General features: G+C 39.6%; 1 protein-coding gene across 4 annotated transcripts in view; it reads right to left on the bottom strand.

Moving 5' to 3' along the window:
- The window catches only part of scarb1 (scavenger receptor class B, member 1), a 28050-nt gene extending 9115 nt beyond the window's left edge, over positions 1-18935 (bottom strand). For 3 of the 4 annotated variants that reach the window (XM_028601651.1, XM_028601649.1, XM_028601652.1), the window contains exons 1-11: positions 16172-16549; positions 14651-14811; positions 13058-13199; positions 10997-11200; positions 10200-10295; positions 9990-10105; positions 9726-9892; positions 8840-8958; positions 2511-2584; positions 2299-2350; positions 715-861 (exon numbers count right to left, since the gene is read on the bottom strand). In XM_028601651.1, the coding sequence (XP_028457452.1) occupies positions 715-861; positions 2299-2350; positions 2511-2584; positions 8840-8958; positions 9726-9892; positions 9990-10105; positions 10200-10295; positions 10997-11200; positions 13058-13199; positions 14651-14811; positions 16172-16291 (1398 nt within the window). In that variant the 5' untranslated portion in view covers positions 16292-16549. Of the gene's footprint in view, positions 1-714; positions 862-2298; positions 2351-2510; positions 2585-8839; positions 8959-9725; positions 9893-9989; positions 10106-10199; positions 10296-10996; positions 11201-13057; positions 13200-14650; positions 14812-16171; positions 16550-18723 lie in introns of those variants that run through there. The other variant, XM_028601650.1, reaches the window with a different exon arrangement.
- Between the last annotated feature and the right edge of the window lie 378 nt (positions 18936-19313).

Below are 19313 nucleotides of genomic sequence, written 5' to 3'. Positions count from 1 at the left end.
TTTAAATTATGACCCAGAAAAACAAACAGTGACATGTTCGACAGGAAGAAAACACAAGGGTTAAGACGACGTAGCTTCCTCCTGTTTGTTTGATTAAAAAACAACAGTGAGCAGCCGTTTTAGGAAATTACTGAGACTTATTTTTTATTATATCTGCGGGGTATTTTTAACACATTGTTGGTTTGAGTCTTTTTGTGAAGATTTGTTGACGATAAGAAAAACCAATAATTCGGAAATCAGACTTAAACTTTGAGCCAACTCTGGTTTGTTACAACTTGGGTCTTGGTTTTGTAGTTTTGTTCATAATTCGTATCAGTCATATTGTTTACCAGTGTTGTAATAAAATGCAATTGTCCTTTAATGTAAACTTTTTGAACCTTTTAAGAACATGATTAAGCCAAAACCGATTTGATGCCATGTTTTTAAGAAACTGTGTATTCATACTGCAGTACTGAACCTTTTTTATTTGCTGTTTGAGCAGGAAATGACACAAACATAAACCAAAACCAGGTTAGACTAATAATATATTGAAGATAAATGATCTAAGCTTTACTCTTAATACCATATTATCAGTGCACCCTCAGTGAATTCCCCTCCTGCTGCTTTTTCCATCTGTTTACGGGAGAACGTGTGCAACTGTGCGAAGTGATACATGCAGTTAAAAAAAAAAGCATAACGGCACACAGCAGCCTGCATGCTGTGCGGCAGCTTTACCTTCACTTTGTGATGCACCAGGGCGGCGATTACTATGGTAACCAGGCCGAGGGTGATGAAGCCGTACTGCATGTACTCCATCACAGACGGCAGGATAACCAGGTTTGTGTGGAAGTTGGTGAGGATGGGGCCGTCTATGTAGCCGCTCTGAGGAGGAAATGTCAACAATACATAGTGGTGGATTACAGAATTATACAATAACTTTGGGTTTTTTTCACAACTGAGTGGCAAATTCACAAAGCAACCGCAAAGGCTGAAATGCACTCCTTAGGGTGGTGCTCGCATTCAAGTGGCTAAACATAATAAAACAGTCAAACATAACAGTAAACCACCTCATTGATGTGACATCCTTGCTTGGCAGGAGCGGTCATTTAGGGGACAAGATGAGAGTAGTGAATCATCCAACAAGGGGAATTACAGGGAGTTCACAGAAACATTAGCTAAATATGACTCTGTCCTGTCCACACTCTTGGAGTCCTCAACTGGGTTTTCTGTCCCATACTATTCAAAATGACTTGACCTCTGCTATTGCAGCCACCGTTTCGGATGAGATCAGAGATGAAATTCCAGATGCTCCCGTTTTGGGATGGCAGGTGGATGAAACAACTGATTATGTTCGCTATGTGGATAGTGCAGGTACAATTCAGGAGCACTAAATTGGATTTTTTGATGTAGGCCGAAAATGAGCTTCCCCTCTTTGAAAGACCAGCAGCCGCCACTGGATTTCGGGGCTGTTTCATGTTAAACAAAAAGGATCTTACTCTTTAACAGAAAGGTCTATCTCTGTAAGGATCCTTTCCATAATGTTGTCACACACTTAGAATAATAATCTGAGCCTGTCAGCGGCAAAAACTGAACTTTTAGTGGACGCTAACTGACGGTGTGCCCGTTAATGTTGCAGCTTGTTTTTTCTTGCTTAATACTGGACTGGAAAAACACAGTTACTCTTTAAATCTGTCACTTTTGATTCCACGCCTGAAGTTTTGCTCTCTGAACATTTTCTATGTTCTGCTGCACAAAGGCAACCTTCATACTTTGTCACATGGATAATAACAATCAGACATAAAAGAAGAAGAAGGAAAAAGAAAAAGGGCAAATTACACTCAGCTGCAGAACTGTATGGGCGTGTTTGCGCTGTAATATCATTAGAGCAATATCTTTTGTGAATCGGACCTTGAGACGGGGCAGATAGCGATGGCAATTGATGCACAATTAATGGGGTTATCAGCGGCCAGGAGCCACTCTTTTAAGAATTTGCCCGAGTTTAAATGGAAAGAGACAAGCGGACTTGTTAACTTCTTATCTTTAAGGAGAAAATGCTGAACTAACATACAAAGTGCAAACACTACGTTACATGTTCAGTTGTCAGAATACAGACAAACTATCAAACTTTCTGCATGATGTATTGCCTAGTTTGATTCCTTTTGAGACTTTGAGGCCTAAATTAGAAACAGGATATTTTAGTTTTCAAACTCTGGCAACTCTTGTGGAAACTGAAGCAAAGCAAATATCCCCAACAAAGAAGAAACCGTGATGAAACATGGGAAAAATTGGACAGTAAGCACTTTCTAGCAATTCGCTTACCTCCTCGAACCAGATCATTGGCATCACCACCTCAGAAATTTTCCCAGTTTCTCTACAAAGGCAAAACATTTCGCTTTAAACTCCAAGGTTGCATGGTGAATGCAAAGGAAAGCAGGAAGTGTCCTGTCATATTGAACGATACAAACAGATGCAAACACAATATATGCCAAATGTTATAGGCATGATGGTAGATTAGGGAATTATTTCCTTACGTAATTCCTGACACTCTCTTCATATAGAGGTTGAGCTGCAGGCGGATGGACACATTCAGAGGAACGCCCGTTAGCTGGAAAGAAAAAGACACACACAAAAAAAAACATGTTAAACCTCATGGGAAATACTAAAATCTGTCAGTGTTCACTTCATTAAATTTGTATTTGAACATGACAAATGTTCCCATGTAACAGAAAATCCTAAAACAAAAGAAGGAAATCCTCATGCGTTAGGGATTCTTCTGGTGATCTTTTGATGATTTTAGAGAAGTACGATCCAGTTTTAGCATCAAATAGTTCACCCAAGGACTCCACTACCTAACACAAAACTCAATAAGTGAGATGTAACAGTGAGAACAACATTCGTTGTCTTAGTTATAACTGTCCAAGGCCCTATACAAAGTGCCAGCCAGGCTTTGAGTGATTTCAGCTACGAAGAGTTTCTCCTCAACACAGTAAACACTACACGGCCGAAAGTGCGTGGACACCCGAACGTTACACTCACATTCATTCAACACAACTAAAAAAGTAGACGAAAGCAAATGACAACGCCGGCCTAGCCCAGCTGGCACAAAAGCTTTTTCCTGGTGAACACACTGAATGTGCTCGCTTACGCACCGGTGGAGGTAGTCTCACATTGCCAGTTCTTCCTCCACAGTGCTGCAGAGGAGGGTCTGGCTAGTCCACACAGCATTCCCGGGATGGGAGAATAAACGTGCTCTGGTTTATTGGCATTTCTTTAAACCAATCACGATCGTCTTAGGACGGTGCTTAGCGCCGGACGGAACAACAGTGCCTCGGGAAGGAACTTGTTTTGTTGGAACACGTGTAGTTTTAGTCGTGCAACAGAAAACTCAGATTGGACAGATAGTCTAGCTAGCTGTCTGGATCTACCCTGCAGAGATCTGAGGAGCAGTTAACCATAGTCCTCACAAATCCACCGGAGGTTAGAACGCCAACACAGAGACAGAGGAAGGGGACGGGACATCCGACCGAAAATAAGGGACATCCGGTGGAACCTCCGGCGGCACACATCTACTAACTCAGCAGGTGTGAGAATTATGGTAAATTTGCATAGTTTATTGTACGTTTAACTTCTCTTTTCTTTGAGCCAGCTTGCAGGAAAACCAATGGGAAAGCAATAGTTTGAGAAAGAAACATTTGTGAAGTCAAAACATCTGGATCAAATTGTGGTGCAGCCCGGTCCAGACCTCCAGCTCAGACCCAACGGACTGGAGTTAATGTCTGTCAATTATTAAAACCAGGGAGGGTTTTCTGTAGCTGGCAGTGAGGCAAATTTGGATCCACTACTCTGTCTCGGTCTTTTCTCTGATTTTTTCCTGGCGTATTTGTTTCAGCAATGGGCGCAGAATTTAAAAATCATACATTTGCGTTGTTCTGTTATCTTCTATTGTATGTTGGTTGCAATTCATAAATCTGACTTTTTTTTATACAAAAGGCTTGGACATCATTCAGTGGCGGTTCTACATTGAATGACGAGCGTGCACGCCCCCCCCCAAAAAAGTTAAAAGTTAACGGTTATATTTTATTATAACAACATAAGTGAAATAGAAAATTATATTTCTCAATTGCACAAATGAGAATCCAGTTATTTAACTATTGCAATTAGAACAGGAAACACTTTTTAAGGTGGACAATCTCCACGTCCAACATTGCCAAAAGACAAAGAACGCAATTCTGCACAAAAAATGACAGTACTGTATACAGTACAGGCCAAAAGTTTGGACACACCTTCTCATTCAATGTGTTTCTTTATTTTCATGACTATTTACATTGTAGATTCTCACTGAAGGCATCAAAACTATGAATGAACACATATGGAATTATGTACTTAACAAAAAAGTGTGAAATAACTGAAAACATGTCTTATATTTTAGATTCTTCAAAGTAGCCACCCTTTGCTTTTTTTGATAACTCTGCAAACCCTTGGTGTTCTCTCAATGAGCTTCATGAGGTAGTCACCTGAAATGGTTTTACCTTCACAGGTGTGCTTTGTCAGGGTTAATTAGTGGAAGTTTTTCCCTTATTAATAAAAAAGCAAAGGGTGGCTACTTTGAGGAATCTAAAATATAAGACATGTTTTCAGTTATTTCACACTTTTTTGTTAAGTACATAATTCCATATGTGTTCATTCATAGTTTTGATGCCTTCAGTGAGAATCTACAATGTAAATAGTCATGAAAATAAAAAGGAAATGCATTGAATGAGAAGGTGTGTCCAAACTTTTGGCCTGTACTGTAGGATATCATAACTTAAAATAAATATACACTATTTACATAAATGTGTACACACAAAAAAATATACAATCATAAAAAATGTAACAAGAGCAGAGAGCAACAATAATATAAATAAAATATTAAGAATATACAAAAAGAATATAGAATAAATATTCTAAATAGCACAAATCCTTCATCACACAAATGTGAAGACACACTAAAGAGAATCTAGCTAATTATTACACTATTGCACTAAGAACAGAAAAAACACACTAAAACTTAAACCTGAACTTTCTGGCCTTCCTTGATGCAAAATCATCAATGATGTCATCGTATGAAATCTGCTCCCCTATTGACCGATTGATATTGATGACAGCAAGGCCAGTGAACTGTTCCTGGGGCATGGCTGACCTCAGGTACGACTTGATCAACTTTTGAAAAGCTCCTCTCTGTTTGAGCCACAGTGACTGGCAGAGTAAGTGCAATCCTCAGAGCAGTCCAGAAGTTGGGGTAGATATCCGATAGATCCTTATCATGCATAAAAGTGATGAGCTCAAGGAGGCTTGTGGTCCCCCGTTCCCCACTTTGTCCTGACCGGTTTCTTTTTAAGTTCTCGTGCCGCCCCCCCCATGCGACATGAAAAAAATGCCGGTTCGCTCGTGCCAAAAAACAGCTACTGACATCATTACTGCTTTCTTGCAGCGCTTTCGTGCCACAATGTTTCCGCAGGCATTTCAACCTTCAGTGACACAAATACCCGGCTTTCATGTTTGGGAACATCTGACGGAAATCAAAAATGTACTGCTTGAACCTGCAGGAAATGAAATGTACTGCTTGAACCTGCAGGAAATGAAATGTCCCTGAGCCCCAGAAGTTCATTCTCACCGTACAGCAGTATCCTGGCAAACACATACATAAACACACTTACACGCTAAAATTATTTGAAGGTTCCAAGTCAGCAGGCATTACCTTGGCAGTTAATTTGAGATGGACACAACCTGTGGGTGTGTATCGCTTAGAGCGTTTCTAAAATGGGGGTACTTTGGAGTAATGCAGGGGGTACGTGATCTTTTTTTGCAAAATGCTCATTTAAAAATATGTGGTGCATAATTCCTAAAATAATTATACTGTAATAATGAATGAATTAAGTGATATGAACATTTGAAATGTAGCATTTAAAGGTTTTTCAGTTGTTGGTTAATCTATCACTGCCGACACTGTATTGTTCCTCTTTATATAGATGTAAAAATGTTTTGCGCTGGTCAGGGGGTACTTGGCTTAAAAACACAATTCAAAAGGGGGTACGTTATTGAAAAAAGTTTGAGAACCCCTGGCTTAGAGTAAGCAATCCCTTAAAGGCTGTTTAATAGACGGGTTTACGAGTGGTGTTTGGTGTTTTAAGCCCTCCAACATCGTTGCCTGGAAGGCACTAGGATTAGGCAATGGCAGGGTTGCACATTTCAAACTTCTACAGGCCATCCACCACTCAGAAATCATAAATAACACACTGCACATAGGCACCTTCCCACAGGGAATGATGAGGCAAATTAATAGACTCACATCTTTCATCAAACCCTCTTCACCGAACAATAACACATTGGACCTGGTTAAACTCAACACCGACACATGGATGCACAATATCATGAACATACTTAGGGACCACTACGACACAGTCATTGCCACACAACTGCAGGACCTTCCACCATTCACACAGGCATCTTTTAATAAATGTATTCAGTGGGGGAGGGCGAGATACAGGAAAAAATGGTTAGGGTTAGGTGCCTTGAATTGAAGTCGACGGTCGCAGCGCTGCCTTGAAGTCTTTGTTGGGGGCTTAAAACACCATTGAGCTTTAAGAGTTAACAATGTTGCCAACTTAGCAACTTTCTCAGAAGTTTTGGCAACTTTTAAGAGCCCTACCTATGGAGGCAACGGTAGAGCGGCAATGTGTTATTTAAATGTGCTTTTTAACTTGTATTTACCGTTAATGGGTCTCTGTATATTTTGTTGTTGTAAGAATTTCGCACATTCGGCGACGATCACAAAGACAATGTAATCGAGAAAAAAACTATTATTTTTGCACATTACCTTTTGTAAGTAAAGTCTTATTTTGTTCTGAAGTAGCCTGGTTGACACCAGACCCACTCTCAGTTGTAACTGAGAGTGGGTCTGGGGAAGGCGGGCAATTGGATAGACCTTCAACCAATCAGACCAACGATCCGGGTGACTAAGCAGCGACAGCGGCATCAACGGGTTGCTGCGCTATGGTCATCGTGTAAAGCGCGCCTCAGCGGTTGTGATTGGTGCCTCGATTTGGAAAAAATTGGAAATGGGCTTGAATGGGCTCTTGGCCAGACTGACTTGCAGAGCAAATCTCAAATTTGCCGGAAGTTCATCAGGGTTTTCCTAGACTAGTTCTGAAGGGGAATTCAATAAGGGAAATATCACAGTTCAAGGTGTTTTCACTATTAATGGGTTTAACTGTTTTTTAACATCTTTCCAAAAGTCGACGAGTAATCCTGTTAAATAATCCTGATTTCAATACTGAACAAAATAATTATAATTTGAGTTTTTTTCCCCATAATGGAGAAGCCCTAATTGTTGTTAAATTATTTGGATTCTGTAAAGCACTTTGAATTACTCTAGTGTGTGAATTGTGCTAGATTAATAAAATGACCTGCCTTCAAATCACGCTACTTTGGGAACCAATCTGTAGTGTTAAAAAATTCCAGCGCCACTTGATTTCCCTTAATTATTAACTTTATATCAATCTTTTCTTCCTCCTCTTGGAACCAGCTCATGGGACATTTAATCTGCACAGCAACAAACTGTTATCTTATTAAACCATAATAAAAGTTTTTTAACAACCCTTATTGACGGCAATTACGGAGAAATAGCCCAATTTCCAATTACCTTATCACAGTGCAGGTCGCAGCCTCCTACGGTCACATTTACACGAGCGGAGTTGTGTAAGGTGTTCAGAACGAGCTGAGTCATGGCAAGTTGGATCAAAGTTATCAGCATATCTAAATCATTTAAACAATGTTGTAATAATCATCAGTGCACATTAACGGTTATGGCAGAGCAATAAAAAAAAAACACATAACGTTGAGATCAGTCAGGTTCTTCTCTCAGGGACAGTTTAGCTTAGGGTGACCAAACGTCCTCTTTTGCCCGGACATGACAATTTTTAACCAACACGTCTCTATGAATGCACGCAACTCTGTTGATATGAGTACAAAACACTATCAAGAGACCATAGAAAGATATAATGGCTTCACTTCCCCGTCAGAAAGGGGGTCTGTTTGTTGTCAGTTTGTTTTTTTGATCGGCCTAGAAGAGCTGCATCGATAAGTTATTTTCATGCAGTTGATGTGAGCCGGGATTCAAAAGGAAGTCCGACTGTGTGTGCAAGTTTTGTCTTTAAGCTTTTTGAGTGTTAACTATTTTTTTTATCTGCTCTAGCTTTTCCAACGTTTTAGAAACCGATATGGTAATAACAATTAGAGCTGGGCGATATGGAGAAAATCAAATATCCCGATATTTTTGACCAAATACCTCGATATCGATATTGTGGTGATATTGTAGGGTTGACAATTGGGGCTTTCACAAAATATGCACACAAAGAGATTTTTGATAAATAATCATTAGTTATGCTGAAATAATAACTGTGGGTAAAGGCCAATAACAGAACAGCTAGAACAGCCTGGTGTGTTACATCACTCTGTCACTGTAATGCAGCCTTTAAAACCAGGAAAAGACAACACTTACACACATATCAGGATATTACGATATCCAAAATTTAAGACCATATCTAGCCTCATATATCGATAGCGCTATAATATCAATATATTGCCCAGCCCTAATAACAATGTTAACATAACATTAACGTTATATATCAACACGTTTAACTCTTCCCCGTGCTGCAGGAGAACCTTGCGTTCGCCGAGGCTGGCCATGTCAGCGTTTAGTTTACTGCCGCTTCCACAACTTCTTCCGCATTGCAGCCATATTCGCCAGCATTTACTCCGTGACGGCCATCGCTCTGGACAGGTGTGTGTGTGTATGTGTGTGTGTGTACAGTATACTCACAGGGTGGATGTCTATGAAGAGGCCGTGCTCGTCCTCTGTGGGATTAAGTCCCAGAACGTAGTCCAGCAGCACAGGATCAGCATTGAAGAAGTGAGGATGAGAGATGAAGACTGGAGAGTCTGTAAATCGAAAAAGAAATTGTGGAATTATTATAAAGCTGTCACCAGATATAGATCTTTACGTACATATAGTCATGTACTCTACTTAAGTACATGGACTGTAAAAATAGTGGACGTAGCAGCCGTGATGTCAGCCATTGGTTTGAGGACTGCAGTTTTGGAGCCTCGAGTTTGGGAATCTTGTTTTTTTTGGAACCGAGTGTGATGATTTTTGGACAAGACGGTGGAGCTGGGGAGAATGACGCTGCCAGGCCATTGTTGTTTATGGTTTCACCGCGCCGCTAAACGCTAAAGGAAAGATGCCTATTTTTACACATAGACATTTTTAGGCGACCAAAATGTTCTAGTTAACTTTGATGAAGTGAAAACACACTGTGAGAAAGTCAAAGTTTAAGATGAAAACACGGACAAGGCTAGGGGTGGGAATCCCAGGGCACCTCACGATACTATACGATACATGGCTCACGATACCGATAATATCACGATACAGAAATTCTGTGATAATCGATACATTGCTAGACAAACCTACAATGATACACCACGATATCGGTCTAACTGAATACAAAATGCCTGTGAAAAGGTTAAGTGCAGGTTTTCTCTCTTTATTCACTGCAAGTCCAAACTGTTAGAAAAGTTTTTCAGTCTGGTCCTGAAGCATCCCCTGCTTTATCATCTATTTTCAAATAATGGAACCATAATTCACACAATGAACAACATGCTGCGTTGTCACGTACGTGACCTTTAGAGATGTGTACACGTTAACTCACTGTGTCGGCAGCTGCTGACGTTCAGCAGACCGGACTGCCTACAGGGGCAGAAGCCTTCATTGGGAGCGTAATCCGTCCCGTTGGCGAACAGAGTCTTGGGTGCAACATATCGATACAGAGGGATACCCTTCATCTGTCCGTCACGCTGGTAAACAAGCTCCATGGATCTGAAAAAACACAAATAAAACAAACAGGGTTTTTCCATAAGCACGCGAAAAGAATTGTGCGATAAAAGAAACGAGAAAGAGTGGGAAACACTTTCACCTGCAGGCGTCGGGGCTGTAGAAAGGTAACGTGCTCTCTCTGGTCATGAAGGGAGGCCACATCTGTCCAGCTGTTCCATTGATCATGTTACACTGAGGAGTCCTCCAGTAGTTCAGCTACCGACAGAGACGACAAGTCAAGTCAGGTCCGTGTGAAGATCATACTGTACTGTACATGATAAAACCTGCAGGTGTGGCGTTGGCATCTCACCTCCGTCAGGCCGTTCCACGAGTCCACTTTGTGGACTTTCCTGATGTCGTCTTTTCCGGTGTTGATGGTGAACAGGCCGGTGTCGGAGCCGTTGAACTAAATAAAGATATAGTTGAACACTTTATCTGCAGGAGCTTCTGATCCCTTGTTTGACCAAGAGTCCAAAACCCAAAGATATTTAAGTTACTCCCGGAATTATATATATGTATGTATGTATGTATGTATGTATGTATGAATGACAGTAAAGTGATGTACTTTTCTGAACTTACCTGACTTTTGTAACTGTTCTAATTATTTGCCTTTATCCACTTAGTCATTATATCCACATTATTGATGATTATTTATCTAAAATCTCATCGTGTAAATATTTTTGTGAAAGCACCGATAGTCAACACTACGATATCGTTGACGTATCGATATCGAGGTATTTGGTCAAAAATATCGTGATATTTGATTTTCTCCATATCGCCCAGCCCTAAAAGAATGTTGGAAATGATTTCCTTTCATTTGGTTTTAAATTCAACGAGCAATTTGTTTTGTTTTAGCAGAATACTGAAAGCTGCAGAAATGCAGAACTTAGTACACTTTAATATCTGTTTAATTATTGCGTTCAATTAACATCATTATCGCGATATTCAACAACTATTTTCCTCATATCGTGCAGCCCTAATTGGTGATTGGGTTAAAGAAATGTGTGGTGTAGCCAGACCTTACTCCACAGCGCTGTGGAGATCGGCCAGGCAATGCAAACTAAGGTTATAACCAACTAGACTTAACAAATCATTTTAAACACTCACGTCAGCAAAGAGTCCAAACTTCCCCGATGTGGGCAGCATGCCGGGCAGGTATTTATTGAGGAAATCAACCAGACCACTGTCATAACCCCACATCAGCTCCCCTATTGCCTTGGTCAGGAAGGGCCCCTCTTTGAAAGTCTTGAAGGTGGCGCTCATCATTAGACGCACCGGGAAGGGCAGGTTCTCCATCATGATGGCTGCACCCTGAAAACACAGATGGGAGCAGGCCTGGTTATCTATCAGAGATTTTCGATACCGGTACTAAAACGATACCTTTTTTTGATACCAATTTTATAAATTGAAGAAATTACAACATTACAGCACAAATCTTTTTATGTCTTTTTCAGCTTCTACTACGTGAGCCCGTCTCTGTGGAACGTAGAGTTTTTCCTGCGTGTCTTTACAACGTGTAACGTTAGACAGCCAATCACAGACATTAAATATTGGTAGAAGCGTGCTGCATGCTGATTGGCTCACTGACACTGATGAGATTTGCTCCTTAAGTATTGAATGATGAGGCATTTTTCGATATCGATACTTTAGAGCAGGGGTTTAACGTTTTTTAAGCCAACGAACCCTTATCTGTAGGGCTGCTCTCTTTTAGTCGATTAGTCGACTAATCGGTCGTTTTGGTCTAAGTCATCTTAGATCTCTTTAGTCCATTAGTCATGTTTGATGTTTTTTTTCATGCTGAATGACTTATTTCCAAGAAACATACGAGCACATCTCTGGTAAACACAAGAATTAAAGTGTTGCTTTTGCGTGACTCTTTGCGGAGAAAATCAGATTTACAGATCTGTCGATTAAATCAACTAATTGATTAGTCGATACAATTGAATGAGTTAGTCGACTAAGAATTTCTTCAATCGAGGACAGCCCTACATATCTGAAGCATCGGGTATACTGGAGCGTGACGAAGCGCGCGGGCCGCCGTAGATGCTACGAGCATGCACGGAGACGAGCAGTATCCTCCCAACCACCATAGGGCGTACAGACAAAAATAACCTGTAAATAAGCAAGAAGTAGTAGAGAAGAAGAAGAGACTGGAAGTAAAGAGAAGCGGCTTCCTGGCGACAGTAGTAAACACATCCATGACAAACGCCGACGTTATCTACTCTAATCACTGACATGACTGTTGTTTATCTCTAAATCAAAATGACTGTCGAAGTCAAAATTCCAAAGGTGCATGACCACGCGCCGCAACAGCTTGCAGAGCCTTTCGCGCTGGAAACTACAGCCGTGGAGACGTCATTTTATGGCTCTCGCAGCTCATGCCTGGAACACCGCTCGACCATAAATTCAGCTTGAAAGAGGGACGGAGCAGGGACCCCCTGCTACCTATTTTATATAATTAAGTTGCATTTTTTTTATTATTATTATTATTTTTTGGACATTTTAACAGCTGAAGATGTGAAAGGGGAGGGAGGGAGAGAGAGAGAGAGAGAGAGAGAGAGAGAGGGTTAATGACATGCAGCAAAAGGGCCACAGGTCGGGGTCGAACCTGTGGCCTCTGCGACAAGGACTGAGCCTTTGCACATGGAGCACACACTCTACCAGGTGAGCTATCCAGGCGCCCCTTAAGTTCCATCTTTAACTGGGCCTACAAGAAAAGCCTTAAGCCTTTATACACCTTTATGCCTTTTTAGTGCATAGAAAACTAAGCTACACAATTCCTTGTTGGCATGCTTTAAAGTTAAACATACAGTACATGAGACAGTGCATCCTTAAGATAAACTGTATCTGTGGATCTTAGTGACTACCTTACCTATGGGCCAGTGAGCCTTCATTCATTCATTCATTCATTCATTCATTCTGCTAGATGATGGTCTAGTACCTAAAACGTTGCCTACTATTTAATTGATTTTTTGCAAGCTAGACAGTGTGCAGGAGTTTCTTTGCAACTTTTTACCTACTTATCTCCCTCCAACGCACCTGTCTCACGTTATAAAATAGATGTGCAATGTATTTTTCTGTACTAAAAAAAAATAAAAATAACTCAGTAACTGCGAGTGAATTAACTAGAGAGTGTGCGTTGATGCAGCAGGGGAAATGATGTCTTACCAGCACCAACATGTTTGGAATCGTGACGACATCGGACTCGTTCCCTGAAGACATGGACGGCTCAAAGAAGTACTTTCTGTACTCCCTGTAGGACACGGTGCCGTTGGCATGAAATGTGATGTTGTCTTTCTGAATATGTTTTCTGAAAAATAAGTAAGACAATATTAATAATTAAACATTCACGGTTACAGCTTCAGATGGATAGATTTTCTCACTAAAGTCTCTCTGAATGTTGTCTCCTTACTGTCCAGATGAGAGAAGATCGATAAGTTAAAAGAAATATAAATTATATATATATAAATTTTATATATATATATATATATATATATATATATATATATATATATATATATATATATATATATATAAAAATAAATAAGCTTTTTTTTTTTAATGCAATGATTACTAAAACTCTGCAGCCTATAAACGATATCAGACACTTCAGAACATTATGTGCAGCCGTTTTTTTCTTTAAACATAATAACCATCATTAATAGATGGTAAATTGATAGTTAATTAATCTTTGGGTAATTGTCATTTAACTGTTAACAATGACATTATATATATATATATATATATATATATATATATATATAAAAATAAAATAAATGTATAATTTCATTGTTTGTTAACAGTAAAATAGCTAACTTGTTTAACTAAAGATTAATTGACTATCAATTTACCATCTATTAATGATGGTTATTATAAAGTGTTATCTAATTATTTTAGAGAGTTTAACCCTCTAAGCGTACCCCTCGTTGTACAAATGGAATACTTATACAACAATGTTTGGACCATATCCCACTGTGTTTCTGAAGAAGTTTAATGTAGGCGTGTAGAGAAGGCAAAAGCAGAGAAGAACGGACCTGGGTAAACATCTTGCAACATATTTACAGGCTGCAGGACAAAGTGTGCTGCTGATAGGCAAATAGATAGAGATAGAGATACTTTATTTATCCCGAAGGAAATTAGGATGTCCAATAGCTTCTACACAACATACATACATACACATAGGCACACAGACATATGACATCCACACACGATTCATACATACTACAAAAATACAAAGAAAGATATCAATAGTGTGCCCTTACGGTAAAGTGAGATTGTAGCATGTTTAAAGGAGCGGTGCGGAAAAAAAATGCAGAAAGGTGCAATGGTATCCTAGTGCAAGATAGTGTCAGTGCAAATTCTATATCTATTCAAGTACAACAGGCAATACAATATTTAAAAAAATAGAACAACCATTACTTAACTATACACAGACACTAAAGACTTGAAGAAAAGTTTAAGTTAAAGTTGAAAACTGTCCTTAAAAGACAAAACGACAGCATGGTGTATTGACCATACAGGTAAGCTAGCAAAATGGGCAGGTGGCTAATATAGCCAGTACGGGAGTCCAACAGTGCCAATCAGTCCAGTCTAGGGTAGTCCAGGGTAGTTTGTGTGTATGCATAAAGGGAACCAGATGAAGGCATGGTACGAAGGGCAGTGTGCAGAGCAGACTTAAAAACAAAAGTCAAATGTAATACAGCAAAAAAAGCATGCATAGTTCATGGTTCAGCATTGTTCTCAGGGAGGTATTGGATGTACCTGTATACATAAGGTCCTTTCTGCTCCACCATGGGCTTCTCTCCGTTCAGGATCTCTTTCGGGTTGAGGATGTTAAAGAAATACACAGACATGTAGAACGGCACGGGGACGTCCTTCCACATGGTGTAGGACATTTCATTATTTGGGTCGATCACTGTGTTCTGACATGAAAGGGAGAGAAAGAAGGGTAAAATCATACAAAAGGGGATGCAACAATTGTTTTCTCAATTCATCGTTTTCCAATAAAATGCCTGAAAATTGGAGCGAAAAAAAGTTGAATCTTGAGAATGCTTGTTTTTATCGTATCGTGAACTTAAAACAGTAAGTCGTTTTGAATCGTGAGTTGCATCATAGCCATAGACTGTATAAAACACATTTTATGTAAAACTAAATAAATAAATGGAGTAAAAAGTACAATATTTGCTTCCAACTATTGGAGTAGAAGAATAAAGTAGCACAAAATGGAAATACTCAAGGTACAAGTTATGTCAAAATTAGGGGTGCACGATTCAGAAATTGTCGATATCGATTTTTAGCCTCAAGATTCGATTTAAAAAACGTTCACAGTATGTAAATGTAGTTACTTTTCCCAGGCAATTGCACTAGACATGCAATTAATATATATATATATATATATATATATATATATATATATATATCGATATTTGAAATTATATGAATCGATTTTGAATCGGTAGAGCTTGAATCGCAATTGAAGCATGACATTTTTTTGCACACCCCTAGTCAAAATAGTTCCTAAGTGGAGTAGATGAGTAAAATGTTCTTGCAAATGTAAAAACAACTGCTTCAAGCGTTCTTAACGTCTATAACAGAAAAATAGAAAAAAAGTAGATCCTACTTACGTAATTCAAAGGCAAGGATGCGCGGTTTCATCACGTTTTATGCACTTTGTAGCCTAATATGGTGGCTATGATTGATTTTCTTCCTCATAATGCACATGTAGGCATATTTATATCTTTTATCTCACAGGGCATGTGGAATATTTTACATATATTTTGTTTCAGGTAACTATATTATAGTGGTTTTGGTGTACCACGTATCTGTCTTTTGGCCACTATAATGTTTTAAATTGACAGCAGCTGTGTGTATAGCACTATTGCCCAAGCAAAATGTCCCCTTATAGACAATAAAATACACCTTTCTATCTTTCACTTTCGTCCTTTACAGGTCTTATTTTTTACGCCAGTGTTTAAGGACGACCTTAGGAGCATATGCCACATCTTGTTATGATAAGGTAACGATGACGAATAGCCTACAGCTTGAACTGGCAGGAACCAGAGTGCATACATATTATTAGTTATTAACAGTTTGTTTCCCTGCACGCGCCTTTTAACATTTATTCATTTATTTCACGCAGCAGTCCGAAGCTTTTTGAAACGTTCGGCTGTGGTCACAGACTAAAACTTGACTCGGCACGTTAAAACACGGGTCGAAACCAACTTCAAATAGTATTGTGTAAAGTTAAACATGCTAAATGTCCATGTCGGCACGCTGGCTTACCTTTACTACTTGTTCGTCGATGATTATTGGTCCTACAAAGGTAAGAACCGTCCCAAAAAACACCGTGAGGATCCCTGCTACTATAAACCCAATAGCGACTTTGGATTTATCGATTGCCATAGCTTGTTATTGACAGCCGACAGCCTGTGACCTGTGTCTGTCTGTAGCTTGTTTACCTCCAGAAAAAGGCTTCGTGGCTAAACGGCTAAACAGAGTTAGCTAACTGTGACAACAGACTACAATAAAACCTCAACATAAAATACTGTAGTTTTAAGCTTACAGCCTAAAGCCCGGCCGGCTTTTTTTTTTTAAACCTTTAGATCCATTCTGCCCCATCTCGATCTGTAGCCGTATTTATAAACCATTCGTCACGCCTCCGCCGCGCCGAGGACTCTGGGAAATGTAGTTCCCGCTCATTCTCCTCTAAAACAACCAGATTATACAACACTGCTTGAAGAAGTAGGCCAGGGGTGTCAAACTCAGTTTCACAAAGGGCCACACTGGAAAATAAGAATCACATCTAAGGCCAGCCATTTAATTTATTCACATCAAAAAAGTCAAGGATCTTTGACTGTATTATTGCATGTCTCATATAGCCTTCTCACTTACAGTTTGGTCAACATAAAGACCCCAAAAAGTCAGCAATAAAGTAACTTAGCCATCAAAGAAAAAAGTGACAAAAAAGGTCAAAAAAAGCGTCAAAAACATCGGAAAAACAAGCCAAAAGCGTCGGCAAAAGTGACAAAAACTTCAGAAAAAGCAACAAAGCATTGCAAAAACTACAAAAAACTAGGTGGGCCAAAATGTATCGTGAACCTAAATTGATATGCGGGCCGGATCAAAATCTGTGAGGGGCCGGATTTGGCCCGCGGGCCTTGAGTTTGACACATGTGAAGTAGGCTATACACAGACGTTGCAAAGTAAATATAACACCCCATGGGATATACTTTGTTACAAGTAAAAGTCCTGCATTAAAAGCTTTACCTTAGTAAAAAATACAAAAGTATTAGCCTCAAAATATACTTAAAGTACAAAAACAGTAGTGCTTCCTGCTGAAAACACTGATGTAGCCTATTTTTTTTTAACACCAAATAGCCTGCAAATGGTTCCAATGTGAAGCCTTTTCAGCATAAGACAGCGGTGTAGTGTACGTGATACGCAGGTATACCCACCAAGAAAGCTCCAGCATTTCCGTATACTCACTTAAAAATGCACAATGGCATGTAACATACTTTCCATTATAATTTTAAATTGTCATCTGTGTTTTTCTTCTTCGCTTAGGCTAAATAAAGGTATTTCCACCGTAAATTGGCGCATAAAACTGTGTCAGAATGCAGGAAATTAAATCTTTTGCTCAAACTTTCCCTGGGGGGAGGACACCCAGACCCCCCACTATTATATGTATATTACATCGACATATAAGCAATGAATTCAGCATCCTAATTGCATTTGGCAAGAAAGGCTTCCTGTACACATTTAGTTTGCGCCTTAAAGTCACCAGCTGTGACACCTAAACAGACTTTATACTATGGGTGATATAATAACAGTAAATACCCTAACCCTTACCCTACATGTGCAAATGAGTGGCATAGTCTAACACCTTCGTACTGCTTGTACACGACGGTGCACAAGTCAGTGCGATATCGGCAGGGAATGACCGAGAAAACTGGAACACACATTAGGTTTTGTTAAGACTATATGACATGCCCGATAAACATGCAAATATGGGGAGAAGGATAACGGAATGGGCTGTAATTTCCCCTGGAATCCGATCTATATTATGTAGACACAGTACAGTTTGTGTATTTTTATTTTATTTAATATTTTTAAGGAAAAAACATGGGTTACATTTTACTTGAAGGTATCTACATAAGCGTGACATGACACTGCCATGAACTGTCAGTTAGTGTGATTCGGTTTTGTCATGACAAGTTATGGTTAGGGTTATGGACAGTGTCATGTCACTCTTATGTAGATACCTTCAAGTAAAATGTTACCAAAACATGCAAATATGAATCCTCAGGGAAGTGGAGTGTGGTACAATGTTCAATGTAGAGCTGGGCAATATATCGATATTATATCGCTATCGTGATATGAGACTAGATATCGACTTAGATTTTGGATATCGTAATATCGTAATATGACATAAGTGTCTTTTCCTGGTTTTAAAGGCTACATAACAGTAAAGTGATGTCATTTTCTGAACTTACCAGACTGTTCTAGCTGTTCTATTATTTGCCTTTACCCACGTAGTCATTATATCCACATTACTGAAGATTATTTATCTGAAATCTCATTGTGTAAATATTTTGTGAATGCACCAAAAGTCAACACTACAATGTCGTTGAGGTATCGATATCGAGGAATGTTGGTCAAAAATATCGTGATATTTGATTTTCTCCGTATCGCCCCGGCCCTAGTTCAAAGTAAAATAATTTGACTGAGCAAAGAATAAAGAACACGTTCCGAATAAAACCTCCTTTATTAATAAAGACAACTGAAATGAAACAGGAAAGGGTGTAAGAAAGTATTCAAATGATGCCATTACTTACCTTTATTACTTGGTCATTCATCACCGCTGGTCCCACGAAGAGAAGAACCGCTCCAAACACCGCGGTCAGAGCCCCTGCAACTATAAATCCAATAGCTACTTTGACTTTATCGATGGCCATGGTTGCAGTTTTCCTTCGCGACGAGCTGAACTATGAATGAGAGCTGCAGTGTTCAGGTCTGAGGGTGAGCAGTGATGGATGCAGAGGAGCCAGGCCTGTTGGCTGGGTTTATACTCTGCAGACCCCGCCTCTTCACACACTAAAGGGCGGTGTACACATCCTGTTTTCTGGAAAATGGAAGGAAGGAAGAACTTCCTTTAAACAGGCAGAAACCTCGGACAGAGCTGGCTCCTGGTGGGCCGCCATTTGACACTGCCAGTTAGGGGAGAGGAAGAGAAAGAGAGAGGGAGAAAGGGTAGAGAGAGAGAGATTGCTACAGAAATATGACTCATAATAAATATCTTCATGACTCATAAACACAATGAATCTGACTCTGAAAAAGGAATAGAGATTTAGCATAAGAATATGAAAATCTTCTTGCATAAGGCCCCATGTGTTGGCAATATTATAGGAAAGCTGCAAGCACAGAA

This window comes from Perca flavescens, chromosome 16 (assembly GCF_004354835.1).
Source record: "Perca flavescens isolate YP-PL-M2 chromosome 16, PFLA_1.0, whole genome shotgun sequence".
NCBI lineage: Eukaryota > Metazoa > Chordata > Actinopteri > Perciformes > Percidae > Perca > Perca flavescens.
The sequence above is the reverse complement of the archived record's forward strand: the minus strand, read 5'-3'. Positions and strand labels throughout refer to the sequence as shown.